Below are 18905 nucleotides of genomic sequence, written 5' to 3'. Positions count from 1 at the left end.
ACAAAGAATAAATAAAAAACAAATACATTTATTAAACGAAAAACAAAAAAAAAAAGATGAATGTCACACTATTATCAGTATTGATGGATGAATGGAACAAATATTGTAAGCTAATGACAAATCCATGGTTGCTTGTAATACACACTAGAACACTTATCTTACATTTCAATACTTCACAATTTTATTATTATTATTATTATTATTATTATTATTATTATTGTTTTTATTTTTTTATTTTTTTTGGTACTTTTTCTTTCAATACTATTGGAGAAACTTAGCGTCTCAATTTCTTTGTGTTGAATCGTCAGTCTCCTACCCCTATGTGATAAAGTCTTGCTTCAACACAATGATAAGGGACAATAATGGACATAGCCAAGTTGATAAGGAAAAAAGAGGGGATTTTAAGTCCAATCAACAAAACAAAACTCATTATAAATTTCAAAAGGATGAAAAACGTTGGTCATATACGCGTCTCTTGCCAGAACTAGCATTGGCTGGTAATAAATTTGCCGATTGCCAGAAGACAATCGCGTCTCTTAGTCGTCAACTAAAAAACACTTGCAACACTTGAAGACTTCTTGATAGGACACAAATGAATTCAGTAGACTTATTTAAGTTAAAGACTGCAAGAATTTCAGCCAGCAAAATGATGGTAAGTACTAAACATGTTTTGGTTTGTTTGGTTTAGTTGTTTACTTTTATATACAAAATATCGAATATTAAGATTTGTAAATTTACATTGTATTTCATCCATATACGAAAAACATTTCAAAAGATGTGTTATTTTGAGATAAGATTCATGTCATGGCCGATTTTGGTGTTTACTTAAGTCGCTGCGGCTTAATGTTCGAACCAGTCGGTTTTTTATATAGCTATGGTTCGTACCCACCGTGCAAGAGGGTCTTTTGTGAGAAGGTTAACACGAATTGGAATATTGGAGGACCGTTGGCTTGTGAAATTCTTTGAAATTGGAATTGGAGTTGATTCTTTTCAAAATGTGTTTGTGTAGGGCTGTTCACGAGCCAGGCCAAGCTCGGGCTCGACTCAGTTTTGAAACCGACTTAAAACTTTGTCTCGGCCGGTTTGAAACTGTCCTGAAAATTTGAGCTCGGGCTCGGCTTGGTCTGTAAAACAAATTTTAAAAATGCATTTCAAGTTACAATTTAATAGTTCAAAAAACACATTTCAAGTCTGGTTTATAATCACTACACAAAATACGTGAGGTAAGTTAAGAACATTCACTTTTGAATTCTCAATATACATTAACACTGTGTTCATAGTTCCACTGTGTTCATGAGTTCCATTACGGGGAGAGAGGAAAGGAAGGGAAAAAATATATAAAGTGTGTTCAGTTTTTTATGGAGAAAAAGATAATTTTATTGTGTTTCAGAGATTCATTTAACAGAAGAAAGAAAAGGAAAGTAGTGTGTTTTAAAGAGTAAATTGGGATGGATATCTACTTCCAATTTGGAAGAGTTGAAAGGAAAGGGAGAGAGAAAGGAAAATGATTCAATGGAACTCATGAACACAGTATATAGTGTGTTACACTTCTTAATAATAACTATTTAATGGTTAAGTTTTAGTGGCATGCTGAAAAATTCATTGGCTACCTCTTAATCAGTCAGACCACTTATTGATTAAGCACTAGATTGCCAAACAGCCCCACGTGGTTCACAAAAGTTTTATCCTTCGTAGTATACGACGTGAGATCTTGACCCATGAACGCATTTTTCACTACCGAACTTTTCCTGAACCAAAACACAACGAAAATGTTAGTATATTAGTATAATCGAGGCTATGAAATTGTGTGTAAGATAAGTAACTTATCACACAAAAACAGGGTCCATCAATCATCATATGCTACGTCAGGACTGGCGTAGTGTACGTTTGGTTTAATCTTAACCATGTAGCGTAAGGACGTAGCATCTTAGCGTAGCCATACCATGCTTAGAGTAAGCTACGACAGGACTGGTGTAGCCTACACTACCCTTTGTGTTGCACGCTAAGTCTCTAATTTCTAGCCTATTTTGACCCATTAACATATAACCTATTAATAGGACAAGTTCTAACCCCAACAAACATCAACATACAAATATATGAGCGTCTTCTTACTCATTTCTACATCAACACCTTATTAAAGACATTCGAACACATAAATTTGAATAATTATGGGGAATTTCAACCTACATTATTGATGCTATAATAATAGCATGATACGAACACAATTACATAAAGCTCCAATTTTGCACATGATCCCCTAGAGTTTGAAGTTACTAGAGACTTGTACTTACATAATCAAATTGATGCCATCTATTCACACGCAACAATGAAGCATGAAGGTTTTATATGCTAAATTACATCATAATTTGTTAACTTTTAAACCCATTTTGCTATGACAAGTTCAACAATGGTGGATTTTTTTATATTAAACAACAAATGTTACACCTCTACCCCCCCCCCCCCCCTCCCCTTTTTTTCTCTCTAATGATGCAGATTATGATGTCATAGGCGACGGTCCCACCATAATCACTTAAGTATTTTAAACAACTATTAGGTGCTTAGAAAAAATGGGTTGCAAATATAAAATATGGTAAGCCGGTTAAAGTCAAAGGCAGGATACCCACTATTATTTTATGTAACCCGGGTGTGAGGACATCCTACTTTAACTTTCTCAATAAAGAGGGCAACGAGGGACTCAAAGATTGGCCATATCAAAATGTTCAATTGTATTCATCTACAAACCATTGTTCTCCACCCAACGATAAGAAGATTTACAAGGCTTCTTAGAGCATCCACGCCCCAAAAACCTTTAAAAACCAATTCATACCGCCACCTCATCACCACATCAGATTACAAATTTTTCTCTAAAAACCTTACTTTTTCCTCCACTCACAAACCAATCCAAACTTCCACCTCATCATCCACATCATCACCTACTTTTACTTTAATATTACTAATCAAACTACTTTTATAATAATAATATAATAATAATAATAATAATAATAATAATAAAGTTTATATTTTCGGTTAACTTAATTTATTAAAAGATTATTTATAAAAAATAAAATTATAAATTAATAATAAAGTAAAATTATCGAAGTTAATAATAAAATAATATTTGTATTTGTAGCTTATTTTCTTAAGTTTATACTTGTAATGACAAATTTGTAACGAATAATATTTGAAAGAATTTTGGTGTAGAGTTTGAAAAGGAGTATGAGTATTTAAAAGTGGTAAATTTTAATTTAATTTTTTTGTTTTTTTTATAGTTGACCGTTGTAAAAAGGGGTTTTTAAACTTTTTTTTTATATTATTTTTAAATAATGACCGTTGAAGCTTAATAAATGTTGTTTTTGTTTTTTTTAATAACTGTTGTAAATTTGAAAAAAACAATCTTATATTTTAGTGGGACCCTTAAAAACTCCAAATTCTTTGTTTTTGTTTGAAAACCGGGCAAAGTGATTGGTCCCTCTACACCCCACCTTTTGTCCATATGTTTGGTTTTTGTACGTATGGACCAATCCACCTCATCCAGGTAAGGGGAAAAAAAACCATAGCATCAAGAGGAACACAGCTTCGTCTTATCCGTGGTTGTTCTATATTTATTAGCACAAATTGCAAAATAAATGGCTCGCACGGGGGAACCCATTACTACAATTCAAGCAATGAATGGAACATTCTTTTAGGAAGTTTAGAACCTGCTTTATTTCAAAATATTGAAACATCTAAAGAGACCATTCAACAGCAACACAGACTACATAGAATTCCAAATGAGGTTCAACCAAAACCTATGGAAGCAGCTGGGCCCTCACAAATGCTTCCTAGTATTTCCACATTTGAATGCCTTTGACACCATCAACGAATGGTTTTCTTAGCAAATTTAAGTTTCATTTTACGTATTTCTTAAATTATCTGCGTCTAATTTCTATTAATAAATGTATTTGTACTTTTAAATATTTCATGCCAATGTTTAAAAACCAATTTCCTTGTATCGAAGACTTCATGAGGAGTTATAGTTTACAACCCGTAATTTTGTATCACAACTTCCGCAAATCCAACAATCACTCCTAAACAGATTAAGAAACACACTTCCATATATTAGAAGAGAAATAAAAAAAGTGAAAATCACTAGTTAGGGTGTCACATATATAGTCTAGATATAAGGGTTTAATTAATAATTAAAACAACACGAACGAAATATATAAAATTCATATGTTACCTTGGTATGTTTGGTACGGGGTAATGGAATAAATGAGGGAATGAAATGGACGTGGTAATGGTATGGAGAAAGGAATGAAATGGATCATTACCATTCTATTGTCATGTTTGGTTACCATGTAAGAATGGAATGATTAATCACTTTATCATTATTAATATTTTTATTAGCAATAATAATAAAAAATAAATAAATGAATATTCATAATAAGTATTTTTAGGACTTCGTGCTGCAAGGAGATCGTTAAACCGTATATGCGTTGTGAAATGCTAACTCATCTAATTTAAAAATAAAATATATTGATAATGTAGTAATAGTTCTAATATAATAATTTATAATATACAAAACGATAATAATAATATAATAACTATAATGAGAAAATAATAATAATATAATTATAATTTTATAATAGTAATAATGATGTTGACTTTTTGATTTTTTCATTCCTTGAAGGAATGAAAAAAAAACACCCATACCTAAAAAAACGAAAATCTTAAAAATGGAAGGAGTTTCATATCCATTCCATTCATGCATGATGACCAAACATGTTTTTTTTCATTTCTTTAAAATGACTTGTTACATTTCACCTTTCATTCCTTCATAACAAAAACTATCTCATACTTAAACTTAAGGTTAGTTTTTAACTGTTAAAATGCTATTAACCATTAAGAGGTAAAACGCTAAGAGTCCCTAAATAGGTTTGGCTCGAATCCATAGACAGTCAACTAGTTATCCTCGTGTCCACCTGGTGAGTTTACGGGATGAGCCGTTTAACCCATTTATGCATTTTTGAGTTCGGATAGTTCAAATTTCCAAAGAGACTCATACATCCACAATGCGTAGTAGTAGCAGTATTCTGTTGTTCAGACGACACTGCTGTTCAAATGTTGCCGCCAATTCTCAGATTGCACGCTATGGACGCCTTGGTCAAATAGACTCTGCTCGTCAAATATTTGATCGTTTACAGGACAAGAACATCGTTTCATGGAACTCAATGGTTGCCTGCTACTTCAACAACAACCAACCCCATGAAGCCCGCCACCTGTTCGACGAAATGCCTGAACGAACCATTGTTTCCTGGAACGGTCTGGTTTCTGGGTATGTCAAGAATAGGATGTTAAAGGAAGCCCGGTGTGTGTTCGACCAAATGCCCGACAGAAACGTCGTTTCCTGGACCGCAATGATCCGAGGTTACGTCGAAGAGGGTTTGGTCTATGAGGCGGAGTCGCTGTTCTGGCAGATGCCCGAAAGAAACGTGGTGTCGTGGACGGTCATGTTGGGTGGGCTTATTCAGGACAATCAAATAGACAAGGCCCGAAGTTTTTTTGATGCTATGCCGGTAAAAGACGTGGTTGCGAAAACCAGTATGGTTGGTGGGTACTGTCAGACGGGTCGGTTGAATGAAGCACGTCAAATGTTTGATGAAATGAATGACAAGAATGTGATCACTTGGACCACCATGATTTCTGGGTATGTCCAGAACAACCGTGTTGACGTTGCTAGGAAACTGTTTGAGGTGATGCCAAACAAAAACGAGGTGTCGTGGACCGCAATGTTGATGGGCTACACACAGAGTGGAAGAATAGAAGAAGCTTTGGAGCTTTTTAAAGCCATGCCTTACAAGTCAGTGGTTTCATGCAATGCCATGATACTCGGGTTGGGCCAGAATGGCGATGTCATTAAAGCGAGAAAGATATTCGATCAGATGAGAGAGAAAGATGTTGGAACATGGAGTGCAATGATCAAGACGTATGAACGAAAAGGGTTTGAACTAGAAGCCTTGAGTTTGTTTTCGTTGATGCAAACACAAGGAGTCAAACCCAATTTCCCTTGTTTGATCAGTGTCCTTTCGGTATGTTCCAGTTTGGCCAGTCTTGATCATGGTAGACAAATTCATGGTCAATTAGTCAAAGCTTTGTTTGATGCTGACGTGTATGTCGGTTCTGTATTAATCACAATGTATGTAAAATGTGGCGATTTGTCTAAAGCGAAACGTGTATTCGAACGGTCTCCCACAAAAGATATAGTTATGTGGAATTCCATCATTACAGGGTATGCACAACATGGTTTAGCAGAAGCAGCTTTGGAAATCTTTCAAAAACTATCCTCTTCAAACATTCGACCAGATGATGTCACCTTCATTGGAGTTCTCTCGGCTTGCAGCTACACTGGAAAGATTAACGAGGGGCGTGAAATATTTGAGTCAATGAAGTCAAAGTATCAAGTTGACCCGAAAACCGTTCACTACGCTTGCATGGTGGATCTGCTGGGTCGAGGCGGTCGGTTAGAAGAGGCAATGGAGTTAATCAATAACATGCCAATGGATGCAGATGCTATCATATGGGGTTCGTTAATGGGCGCGTGTCGAACCCATATGAATCTTGAGATGGCTGAGGTGGCAGCTAAGAAGCTTTTGCAGCTCGAGCCTTGGAACGCAGGCCCATACGTGTTGCTGTCAAACATATATGCATCAAAAGGTAAATGGGGTGCGGTCGCAGAGCTAAGGAGATCAATGAGAGCACATGATGTAAAGAAATCACCTGGATGCAGTTGGATAGTGATAGAGAATGAAGTGCATATGTTTAGAGGCGGGGAGAGTGGGCCCCACCGTGACCAGCAGTTGATTATGGGGATGCTGGAGTACTTAAGCGGGCTTTTGAAAGAAGTTGGTTATTGTCCAGATGAGAGTTTTGTGTTGCATGATGTGGAGGATGAGGAGAAGGTGCATAGTTTGGGTTATCATAGTGAGAAACTAGCTGTGGCTTATGGGCTGGTGAAGTTGCCACAAGGGATGCCCATTAGGGTGATGAAGAATCTGAGGGTTTGTGGGGATTGTCATTCGGCTATTAAATTGATATCGCGGGTGATGGGTCGGGAGATTGTTTTGAGGGATGCGAATAGGTTCCATCATTTTAAAGATGGGTTATGTTCCTGCAGGGATTACTGGTAACAAATGATGATATTGGATTGTTTCATTTTTTGTTGAATTTAGTTGGGTTAAATAGGTAGAAAATATTTATTGTTGGGGTGCACAGTTTTGAGTATTTAAGATGTTCTAATTGTTGTTATTTGTAATATTATAGTGCTCTTCATTACTTCCATTCTTATGCTCCCAATTATAGATTATTTATTTTTATTTTTTGTTTGGTACGGCGTTAAAAAAATAAAACCCTTCTAGAAAGAAACTTAGGTAATTCCTTCGTGAATCAAGTTCGAGTCGTCGCAACGCTATTTTTCAGCGAAAGCGGTATTAAATATTAAAACAAAAGTGCTATTTGTTCTTTATTTAAAGATGGGGGGGGGGAAGAGATTATTATCCAAAGCTTAAAATCAATAGCAATTTTTAACTTCACCATTAATTTGTTTTCAATTAATCCCTTTGTTAATGTTGGTTTTAAATTGATAACTTATAAATATGCAAATCATTTCTAGTAAATAACATTAACATTTTTGTTTCAGTTTTGACTTTTGGTTGTCAATTAACCTTTGTCTTTATAAAAAGTAAAGAATTATGTGAAAATGTTATTGTAAAAACATTCTCTTTATTATTTTAATGCATATATAGGTCTTTATCAGTGATGGATCTCATGTATAAAATTTAACATGTGTACTAGGGTTGAACTTGGAGTTGTGGTACTTGTTTCTGATTTTTGCCATTATTATTTGTGTTTTTACTGGTACCATCTGGTAATGTCTTTGCTCCTGCACAAAAACAAGAACACAACATACACAAAGCTGGATGATGTCGTGGGCAACCTATCCCTGCACATTCCCAGTCATGGTGGCATCCACAACGAGCACGCGTTGTTTGAGGAAAGTTCATAATACCTGGAACAACTAACAGAAATGAAACTATTCTACAAAATCCTCCAGAAGAAAATATAACATATGTAAGAATGAGTCGTTGTTGATTACCTGAAGTTAAGATCAAGAACATAAGGAAGACTGTCATTTTCAATGGAACTTAATTCTATTATAATTGTATGAAGGTTCTACTTCTTTCTACACTGTATATATAATATATATGAAATACCAACATTTAATTCTCATCGTAGTTAGTTATATATTGAAGTGCAAAAAGACATGGTACCTTAATTTACAAATAGTATCTTTTATTTACCAACTCACACACCTATCTAATCTACGCAATATATATAATAATATATCAAATATCAACATTTCATTCTCATTGTTGTTAGTTATATATTGAAGTGCAAAAAGACATGGTACCTTAATTTGCAATTAGTATATTTTATAATATCAACTCACACACCTGTCTAATCTATGTAATATATGTATAATATATGAAATACCAACATTTAATTCTCATTGTTGTTAGTTATATATTAAAGTGCAAAACGTAATCTTACTTGAATTTGCAATTAGTTTTTCCTTTTCTTCTTTTTTTCTTTTGTTTTTTTAACAATAGGACTCGAACCTTAACCTGAAAAAGAGGGGACCATTCGCACTTTAAAATATCATCAGACCAAAAGCCTTTGATCTCAAATAGTATTTATTTTAATAATAAATGTTATTGTCAAGTGCAAGTTATATACCATTTAATTATATTTTAATTGTTACATTTACTACTATTAGATTAATACTAGCAAAGGGTATTTAGTCTAGCGGAAGGGTATTTAGTCTAGCGGAATTAATGTGTTGAAACGGCTTTGTTTTTTAAAGGGTGTGGGTTCAAGCCTCTTGCCTTTGGGGTAGAAAATATATTGCAATTTAAAAGTAGAGTTAGAGAGTGAGTGAGTTGTTGTTCAAAAAAAAGATTAACAGTTAATAGGTAGATGCAATAACATTATATTATCCAAAGGGTCTTTAGTTGCCGGTATCAAAGTGTTAGAATACGTTTTGTAGAGTTAGAACATTCCTAGCAGCATCTTTATCTTCAAATCTATAATTACATTAAAAAACACTATAATTTTTCTCTTATTTTCAATTAAATAATACTTTTATTATTATATATTATTTCTCTTCACTCACAACCACTTTCAAAAAATATTAAAAAATTATAGAGGTTAAATCGTGTTTCTTCAAATTTACTCGTGAACAAAAGCTTCTCTGTCTCTATCACTCACAACCACTTACAACTACTCTATATAATAAAGAGAACTCACTCACAATAAAACATAAAATAAAATACAATACTAGAATCATTAAAGCATAAAAAGAAAGCTAAGCTTTAAGAAAAAATAATTCTCAACATCCGAAGTGTCGCTGTTGAGACCGTCATGTCACATCGGTTGAATGATTTGATGGCTTTTAGAAAGTTCCACACTGCCAAGTGGTGTATGTACTCGGAAGGGCATTGGGCAATTGCTTTAGTCTCAGTTTCTTCAAAAGCCTTAAGTCCGTCAAACGCGCAGTTATAACGTTTGTTAGAACACGGTAATCTTGCGTTTCAAATCTCTCAACTTTGAACTAATTTGAATGTCATTTCTTGGTCATATGCCTAAATTCTTGATAGTATTGTAGGCATTAGTGTGTGATTTTTAGTGAAATGGTTTAAAATGATGAGAAAGATATAAAAAATAAAATTTGAAACAAGCATTATCTATATATATAGTAAAAGAGAAAGTTGGTGTCACAAAATGAAATAGGTTCCAAGATTTTCATATATATTATTTATTTGTGCTACAAAATCATTGAAGTTACTCTTACCGCGTTGGCTTTGGTGATGTTGTAGTTGGTGTTTCCCTTATTTGGCCTGGGTTCAGATCTTGCCCAAAAAGGAGATCCTTCTATAATTTTTTTTCATTTGTGTCATCATGTGATCGGCTGCTCTTTTTTTTAATTGTTGATGGCCATCAAACATGTTTAAAAACATGTTTTCATGTTTAAAAACATGTTTTGATTAACATAAAGTTAAAGTATTTATAAAACATTTTTATTATAAATCTAACTCTAAAAGCGTCCGAGTTTTACCAATCGTATAAAATATCGTTTTATAATATTTTATTTGTTTTTATGTTAGTCTTTTTATATGTGAATTTGACGAATTTATTTTCTAGGTTTTAACGTTTTGAAATCAAAGTGGACGAATTTACCCCTCACGTGTGGCGCACATGGCTACATGGGGTTTTTAACGGAGAAGTTGGATGGTATTTATCAATTGGACTGGCATCGTTTTAAACCGGAACTTTAATGACTCGTATAGTTAAGAGTTAGCTGATTAGACTAAAATAGTTAAAATCAACAAACCAGATAAGACCAAAATAGACATTCTCTCTTTTTAACAGCTTTATAGCCGTTAAGCATCAACTATTTCACCAAATTCACCACTAAATCATCGACAACTATAACCCATAAGGGCTCCCTGCAAAACCTACCGAATGGGTGGCGACAGTATATAGCCACTCATCTAAACCTACCCGGAAGAGGGTTGCCGAAGACACCCCTAGCCCCTATTATAACACAATATCTTTGCTTACACTTAAAAATATGAAAAATTCTTAAAATAGTATATTTTGACCAACCTTTTCCAGAAATAGCCTAGGTTTTCAAAAAATCCCCAAAATAGACTATTTTTGCCGACGGTTTCGCGGAATTTCAACACCGTCCGACGGAATTTGTGGACCCTTTTAAAATCGCGCAATGTGTCAACGTGTTAATGGATCCGACGGAATTTGTTAAAGAACCGTCGGATCCAACAGAATTCTTCATCTTCTACCTCACAAGCCCTAAACTTTCATAACCAACCTCCATCTCCATCTTTTTCATTTCTCTACAAAATCAAACAAATCCATAGTGCAAATCGCTTAGTTTTTCGAAGTGAACACAACCATGGTGTTCAGTTTTACTCTAAAACTCGACCCCCAATTGAAAATATAGTGTTCGACAGACAAATTAAACAGTCGAATCCAATGGAAGCATGAACTCAATCGTCGGATCCGACTATTTATTATTATGTCGCCTGGAACACGAATCCAGCAGATAGCTTAAAAAAAAGTCGGATCCGTTGAAAATTTTGAACACGTGTAAACATTTGATAAGCTATAATAATCCGTCGAATTAATTCTTATTTTTGTTGGATCCAACTTAAAAAATAGGCTATTTTAAGGATTTTTAGAAAACCTGAGCTGTGAAAAGATTTTGCTATAAAAATATCACCGACCCAAATAACATAACAATAACAATAACAATAACAATAACAATAACAATAACAGTATTCATCCCCACGGATTGATTGTCTGCAAACAAAACCATTAGCCCGCGAAAGATGCCCTAAATCAAATCAAATTAGGGCTTTTCAAATTCTGCTACAATAATGAGCAACAGAGGCAATAATAATAATAATAATAGTGGTAGTAACACCAATAGTTCCCCTAATCGACCGGAATGGTTGCAGCAGTACGATCTGATTGGTAAAATCGGCGAAGGAACTTACGGCCTTGTGTTCTTAGCCAAAATCAAGTCCAATCGGAGCAAATGCATCGCCATTAAGAAATTCAAGCAGTCCAAAGATGGCGATGGCGTTTCGCCCACTGCAATTCGAGAAATCATGGTCAATTTTATTATTATTATTATTAATTATTAATTTTCTATTGGTTGTGTTCTTGATTTGTTTGTACACTTACTGAGTTACTGAGTTAGGTTTTGTTTTTTTTTCTCTAATACTTTCTAAATTAGTGGTTTTGATTAGAATTTATATTGGAATGTAGTTGTAGAAAAAACTAGTATTGTATTTGGCTTGGTTTGTGTGTTTTGCCTAGTGTTGCGAGAGCTCGGTTTTGAATAAAGTTTATATAGAAAGTTAGGTAGAATTAATCACGCTGCGACGGTATATATGGAATTTGGATAAAAAAAAACCATTACTGCAAAAAAAAAAAAAACTAAAAATATAATGTGAGTTTGACTCAGGTCGGTTTGGAATAAAATTAATGCTTAAATATTGATTAGAAAAGGACGTCAGTGTATTTGGAATTTTGTAAAATGCTATGTTTTGAAAGTTAAAAGAGGAAAACAGTTGCTTAAGATTAATTATTTAAATATTATTCAAACTCATTTTTGAAGCGTTTTGAGTTGTATGTGCTTCTTCATGTTTTGTACTATTTCACTATTAGATGAATAGTGAAATCACTTCACATCCAAAGTTTACAAAATGCTGTTATATTAATGTAGATGCCCAATGAAACAGTAGTCTGTAAATGTAACCAGGTCTTTAATGCTAATCTTTTGTATACGCTTTCATGTTTTGATGAACATATTACAATGTGAATGCAGCTGCTTAGGGAAATATCACATGAGAACGTGGTGAAGTTGGTGAATGTGCACATCAATCATATAGATATGTCTCTATATCTGGCTTTCAGTTATGCGGAGCACGACCTCTATGTGAGCATATTATTTACCTACTTATGTTTACCGTCTTATTTTTCAATTATTTATGATGAAGTACTGTATTTTTCTGATTGTGATCACACATGTATCTTTCAAGTGACTATGTATGTAATGGCCACCAAATATTCAACTTTTTTCATTAAAGCCACCCATATATGTGTATTTAAGAGCAATAGAAGACAGAAGGATGATCTAGAGCAATATAAGTTAAGTTACCCTTTATAGTATTGGACCTAACTCTATATTAATTCGATTCTTATGTAATGTTTTTGTGAAGATATCTGACAGATTAGTTCTAACACAGGGAGTCATAATTGTTCCATTCTTTTGTACTTTAATGGAATACAAAATCATTCATTATCACATCTTTACATTGCAAATGTGTTGGGTCTTTATTGAGCAAAACAAATTTACCAAGTAGGTTTCAAACCCATACATGCTCCACAAGTGAATCTTAGTGGGGTGTAAACGAGCCAAACTGCTTGCGAGCTACTTGAGACCAACTCGAAAAAAAACTCGAATCAAGCCGAACATAAACAAGTTTGAGCCTAAAATTAAGCAATAAACAAGCCCGAGTGCAAGCTTCACTAATCGAGCTTGACTGCACGATCCAGCCAGTGGGCCTGAACGGGCTTATTACTTATATAATTTTAATTGAATATATATTTTGCTAATATTTGTTCTTATATGAAGAAATAAAAGAATATATAAAATAATTAATAAATAGGAAACAAGTCAAGCCCGAGCTGAGCTCAAGCTTGAAAAATTACTCACAAGCCGAGTTTGAGATTTAGAAAGAGACTCGAAATGAGCCGAGCTTGAGTTCGAGTCTAGCTGACGTCAGGCTTGGCTGTGCTCGTTTACACACCGAGTTCTTACTGTAGCTTATATTCAGACTCCACACTCAAACAGAGTTCTTTATACCATGGATGCTGCAAAATTCGGTTTTCTTAGCCATAGTAAAAAGTATGACGTAATTGCGTTGGATAAACTTATGCCGATTTCTAGTACTGTCACATTATTGACACCTAACTAATTCCTTCTCTTTATTTGTGTGAAATCATTAGGAAATTATTAGGCATCACAGGGACAAAGTCAACCAAGCGATCAACCAATACACAGTGAAGTCAATATTATGGCAGTTACTTAATGGGTTGAATTATCTTCACAGGTAAATACAACTTATGAGTCTATTCAATATTGCATAATCTTTATAAATAAAGCACTTACATTTAATAAAAATAAATGCAGCAATTGGATTATGCATCGTGACCTTAAACCCTCAAATATTTTGGTAAGAATGTGTGTATATTGTCACCACTGATATATTAATTCTAACTGTTTAATTTAATGTTGAAATTAGGTTATGGGTGATGGAGAAGAACAAGGGGTTGTAAAAATAGCTGATTTTGGACTTGCTAGAATATATCAGGCACCACTAAAACCATTGTCCGATAACGGGGTAAGATTTGAAATAGACTTGTTTTTCAATTTTATTTGTAACGTCTAGTTCTAATATGGTGCTTTGTGTGAATATTAATTGCAGGTTGTTGTAACCATATGGTATCGTGCAGCAGAGTTGCTTCTTGGGGCAAAGCATTATACTAGTGCTGTCGGTATGGAACATTGCTACAATTTCTAAGTTACTAGATTTATGATATTTATGATGCATATTGATTATTATTAGATATGTGGGCTGTTGGCTGTATATTTGCGGAGCTTCTTACGTTGAAGCCATTATTTCAAGGACAGGAAGTAAAGGCCACGCCAAATCCTTTCCAGGTGACAAACATACCTATGCTCACTAGAATTTATCAATATTGTGTTTTCCTAATAGGGGTTGTTTGTTCAGCTTGATCAACTCGACAAAATTTTCAAGGTTTTAGGTAAGGAAAAAAGATGAAATTGTAAATTGATACGGCCCACTAAACCCTTTCAAAGTTCTGAATTCAAATTCGGACAAGATGTCATTCTGCATATACTCACTTATGGTTTGGAAAACCGGTTTTCATGGTTCGGTTTACGGTTTGGAACCTGCTGGGTAAACTGACCCGGCCGAAATAGTAATAAAATTTGTTTTTTTTTAATAATCTATGTAGTTTTAATAAAAATATGATAGTTATTTAACGTATAAGAATCTGACAGTTATAACATGTGCATTTATTAGTTTAATTGATTATGCGCTATATTCTTAATACTCAAAAGATAAAGTGAGTCGTATTTTTTTTTAAATCTATTTTACTGAACTTTTGAAGATCTAATGGTACAATCCCGTACTAAAGAAAATAGCCCAAACCGCCAAAACTGAACCGTTTGGGCCGGTCCGGTACTTAGCCGTTCAGCTCAGAAATTCTGTCAAAACCAGCCAAACCGCACTGTGAACATCCCAACTTATCTGATTTGGATGATGATTTTATTGACCCCTACCTCTTCTTTTGATAGTTTCTCTTTTGTATATGTATATAATGAACTACAATCATAATTTCAGGCCATCCAACAGTAGACAAGTGGCCAACACTTGCTAACCTTCCCCATTGGCAGTCAGATCAGCAGCATATTCAAGGGCACAAATAGTATGTTCCTTCTTATCTATTGTTTTCATGAATTAGCGAGTAATATTATTTATTGTGATCACCATCTTACACTTGTCATGTATCTATGTTTCTTACAGTGACAGTCCTGGTCTTTACAGTGTTGTTCATCTCTCTCCAAAAAATCCTGCATATGATCTTCTCTGTAAAATGTTGGAGTATGTGACATCTCTCCAAATTAATAATATTTCCATTTAATGAAATATGCATCATATTATATTAAAATGTGTATTTTGTTAACACAGTGTTAACATGCACTTGCCAAAATGATTGCAAACCAGTGGCAATTTGTAATTTTTGTTTTCACACACATAAACATAACTAATACTTTACAGTAACTTCTGTCTCGGTTTATATTTGTTGACAATTTTTTATTATATTGTGCACTATCATTTTTAACATGATTGTGTGCTTTAAATACATACCTTATTTTATTCAGTTAATCTTTCTTTTCAAATATGTTTACTATTCTTTTTGTCCATTATTTCGTTGCAGATATGATCCCCGGAAACGTATAACAGCAGCGCAAGCTCTTGACCACGAGTGAGCCCCCCCCCCCTCTTCTCTCTCTCTCTATATATATATGTGTGTGTGTGCGCGCATACACACACGTGTGAAAAAGGGGCCATAACTTTTGGATTCACTAAATATTTAACTTTGATACACAGTTTTTATATGTGAAATAATTTTATTTTGTCTTGGTCTCGTATCTACAAAATTGTGTAGCAAAGTCAAAAAGTTGTGCATTTAGTTCACATTCCATGAATCCACAAAATGTAAGTTTATGAATTAAAGTTACAAAGTTAGTGAAATGAATACCTTGTCACAGCTAGATGAAATTTAGACCTCAGATCTACTTGATGAAATTTAAAGGCGGTGGTACCTTTATAATTAATGCAAAAAACACGTGTCATTTAACTTACTTATCTTGATAAATTATGATACCAATAAGTTAATTTTTTGTTAATCGTGCTCAATTAAAGAAAAAATACTTTCTTTTATTTTTGTTTTTGCTGTTAGTTTGTGTATATATTTATGTGTTTCTTACCCGGTAAATTTGATTGGGGCATCACTATTACTTTTTTTATTGTTAAATCTGATGACTTTTTATATGTAGGTATTTTCGTATGGAACCGTTACCAGGACGCAAGTAAAATATCTTCCTCAAAATAACTTTCTTTTTATATATCCATTGAGGCCAACAGTTTCATAGTTTGGTAGCTGTCATGTTAATGCATATTTACTTAAATGGTCAGTTCACTGGTATCACCTCAACCCGGGGAGAAAGTCGTAAATTATCCCATCCGTCCAGTCGACACCAATACAGATTTCGAGGGCACAGCAAGTCTTCAGCCTGCTCAACAGGTATGCTTATACGACATTTCTTTCTTGTGATGCATAATAATATTATATTTTTCAGTTGCAATATATTTGCTTCTTAAACAGAATATAAGACTGCATTGCCCTTCATTCTATTCTGTTGACTTGCTTGAGCATGCATTAATAACTATTTAACTCCTTTTCAAGCCAAGCTTTTTTGTAGAAAGTTAAATTTAAAAAAATTATCTGTATCACATTTAAAGAAATAGGTACTTGTGTTTATGCGGTTATGCAGTTCTCTCTCCCATCTTGGAAATAATGAACTTTTTTTTTTCAAAAAAAGATTTATATACACTAAAGGTGAATATGTACTCTCTAAATGGCATTCTGTTATTTTAGAAAAAATATTTTTTCAGTTATTCTTGAATCAATGTTTGTTTCAAACAAATAGGTATTTGGACCAAGTGTTTTAAGCATGATTCTCTCTTATTATAGAGCATTTGGGATATGCGTATCAAGAATGGTTTTTAAACATATAAACTAATAGCTTCATCAAGCAGTGTTAGAATATATTAGGCTTAGCCATTACAGGGTTTTAGTCATCATTAGCGTTTGGCCCATTTAGGATTAGGGTTTCATATTTTGTCTATTTAAACAATAGTAGATTGTAATATCTGTCTTTTACTTCACAAGCAGAGAAAAGAGTGAATATGTTGTGTGTTTTAATCATCAGGCGTCAGGAAACCAAATGTCAGGGGGGGCTCATGTAATGGCGAGTAGAAACGTTGGGCGTCCGGTCCATATGGTTGGTGGGATGCAAAGGATGCAACAACAGCAAAATATGACCGCCTATAATCTTGCCTCGCAGGCAGCTATGGGCAGTGGTGGTGCAATGAACCCGGCAAATATTCCAATGCAGCGGGGTGTTGCAGCCCAACCCCACCAACAACAACAGCAGCAGGTTTTATTAATATTTTCTTTAAAAGTCATTTATTTGTCTTTGTTTTTTAAGAGGCTGGAATAATTTTATTGAATCCTATTTGATACGATAGGGAACCCCATACATAAAGGAAATAAACTAGAAACCTTAAAACCTAACTTGGCCGTGTGCTTAACATAACTAAGGATTAATTTCATATATACCATGACGGACTTGAAAATTTTCATAAATGTCCAATCAAAACTGAATATCATATATACCGGGCATTAATGAATTTTAACTCAATAATCATTCCACCCCTTTTGGATTTTGATCGACATCAATGATATTTTGTTAAACCTATTGTTTATGGGTAAAAGTAAAAAAAGAAGTTGAAATTAAAAAAATGGGTAAAAAAAAGTTGAAACTAAAAATGGGTAAAAAAACAAAAGTTTAAGCTAAAAATGGGTAAATAATAAATATTTATGAAATTTTAAAGTTTTAGAAAATAAGGGTAAAATCGTCATTTATGGAAAAAAGTTTAAGTGAATATAGTGCATTTGATATTTTAACTCCTTTGTAAGGGCATATATGATATCCTTAGTTTTGTATGTGCACATATGATATTTTCCAAGTTTGTATATATGAATTGTCCCCAGTCATTTTCTGCAATTTTGTTACGGGCTATTTATTTTATGTTTATTTATGAAACCAGTTAAGAAGGAAAGATGGAATGGGTATGCCTGGATATCCACAACAGAAATCAAGGCGTTTTTAAGGTAGTTTTTTTTTTTCCACAATTTGTTGCATCATTATATTATTTATTGTGGTTATGGTGTAAAAAGAGATGTAGACATGTAGTTTCAGCAAAGTTGCAGATATACTCCAAATCTGCCCGTATCCATGTAAAATGGTTAAAATGTTTCTTGTTGGTGTTGGTTGTGTGCAGGGAAGATGAAGTCATCAAGTGACTTTGACTTTTTAGCTGGATCTTGTATACGGCAAGACCGCTTATTATTTATGAAAACATACTGTTGCCTTATTATTTATAAAGATACTGTTGTAAATGTCTCACCCTGTCTTTTCGGGTTCGTTATTCGAAAGCATTAGCAATCATCTGTTTTTGTTGTCGTCTTGGAAGGTGGAAAAGAAGACCATTAACACATTAGCATTTTACATAAAACATAAGAATTAAAATGCTTTAAAAGCTCATCCATCTATGGCTTAAACACACCACAATTTAGCATCCTACACACTTTTTATCTTCCAAATACAAACAATACTTTTATGTTTTAACAACTAAAACAAAATTAGTTAATATAAACAATTGTCAATAATAATTAAAAATAAAATACATGATTACTAAATAAACATACTAAATTAAATAACTAAAAAGGTTAAGGGGAGGAAATACTAGAAGGCCAAATTGATAAAAGGATGAGTATTAGTGAAGAAAGTATGAATAAGCCAGCATGAAGCACATGGGATAACTGGTTGAAAGAGAAAGCTG

The 18905-nt window shown here is 33.7% G+C and overlaps 1 protein-coding gene and 1 pseudogene across 1 annotated transcript; both read left to right on the top strand.

The window, feature by feature from the left end:
• The first annotated feature begins 5051 nt into the window (after positions 1 to 5051).
• LOC143602432 (pentatricopeptide repeat-containing protein At1g09410, mitochondrial pseudogene) lies at positions 5052 to 7242 on the top strand (annotated as a pseudogene).
• A 4250-nt stretch (positions 7243 to 11492) lies between these two features.
• Positions 11493 to 18363, top strand: LOC143602431 (cyclin-dependent kinase E-1-like). Its single transcript, XM_077079536.1, has 16 exons — positions 11493 to 11729; positions 12449 to 12559; positions 13633 to 13736; positions 13817 to 13859; positions 13929 to 14027; positions 14112 to 14181; positions 14253 to 14347; positions 14418 to 14451; positions 15054 to 15138; positions 15237 to 15314; positions 15652 to 15699; positions 16274 to 16306; positions 16413 to 16521; positions 17210 to 17437; positions 18111 to 18174; positions 18345 to 18363. The coding sequence occupies exons 1-15, from the start codon at positions 11493 to 11495 to the stop codon at positions 18171 to 18173; spliced, it is 1437 nt and encodes a 478-aa protein (XP_076935651.1). The 3' UTR covers position 18174; positions 18345 to 18363.
• The last annotated feature ends 542 nt before the right edge of the window (positions 18364 to 18905 follow it).

This window comes from Bidens hawaiensis, unplaced genomic scaffold (assembly GCF_021521415.1).
Source record: "Bidens hawaiensis isolate Kalapana, Puna unplaced genomic scaffold, B.hawaiensis_p1.1 tig00058906_1, whole genome shotgun sequence".
NCBI classification, from domain to species: Eukaryota; Viridiplantae; Streptophyta; class Magnoliopsida; order Asterales; family Asteraceae; genus Bidens; species Bidens hawaiensis.
This window is presented reverse-complemented; position numbering and strand designations above follow the sequence as displayed.

What these genes read in the sequence shown, in the direction of transcription:
- LOC143602431 (XM_077079536.1), top strand. Translation starts at nt 11,493, where the DNA reads ATGAGCAACAGAGGCAATAATAATAATAATAATAGTGGTAGTAACACC. An exon ending in ATGCGGAGCACGACCTCTAT is followed by an intron (nt 12,560 to 13,632) that starts GTGAGCATATTA and finishes TGAAATCATTAG; the next exon opens with GAAATTATTAGGCATCACAG. An exon ending in CTTCTCTGTAAAATGTTGGA is followed by an intron (nt 15,315 to 15,651) that starts GTATGTGACATC and finishes ATTTCGTTGCAG; the next exon opens with ATATGATCCCCGGAAACGTA.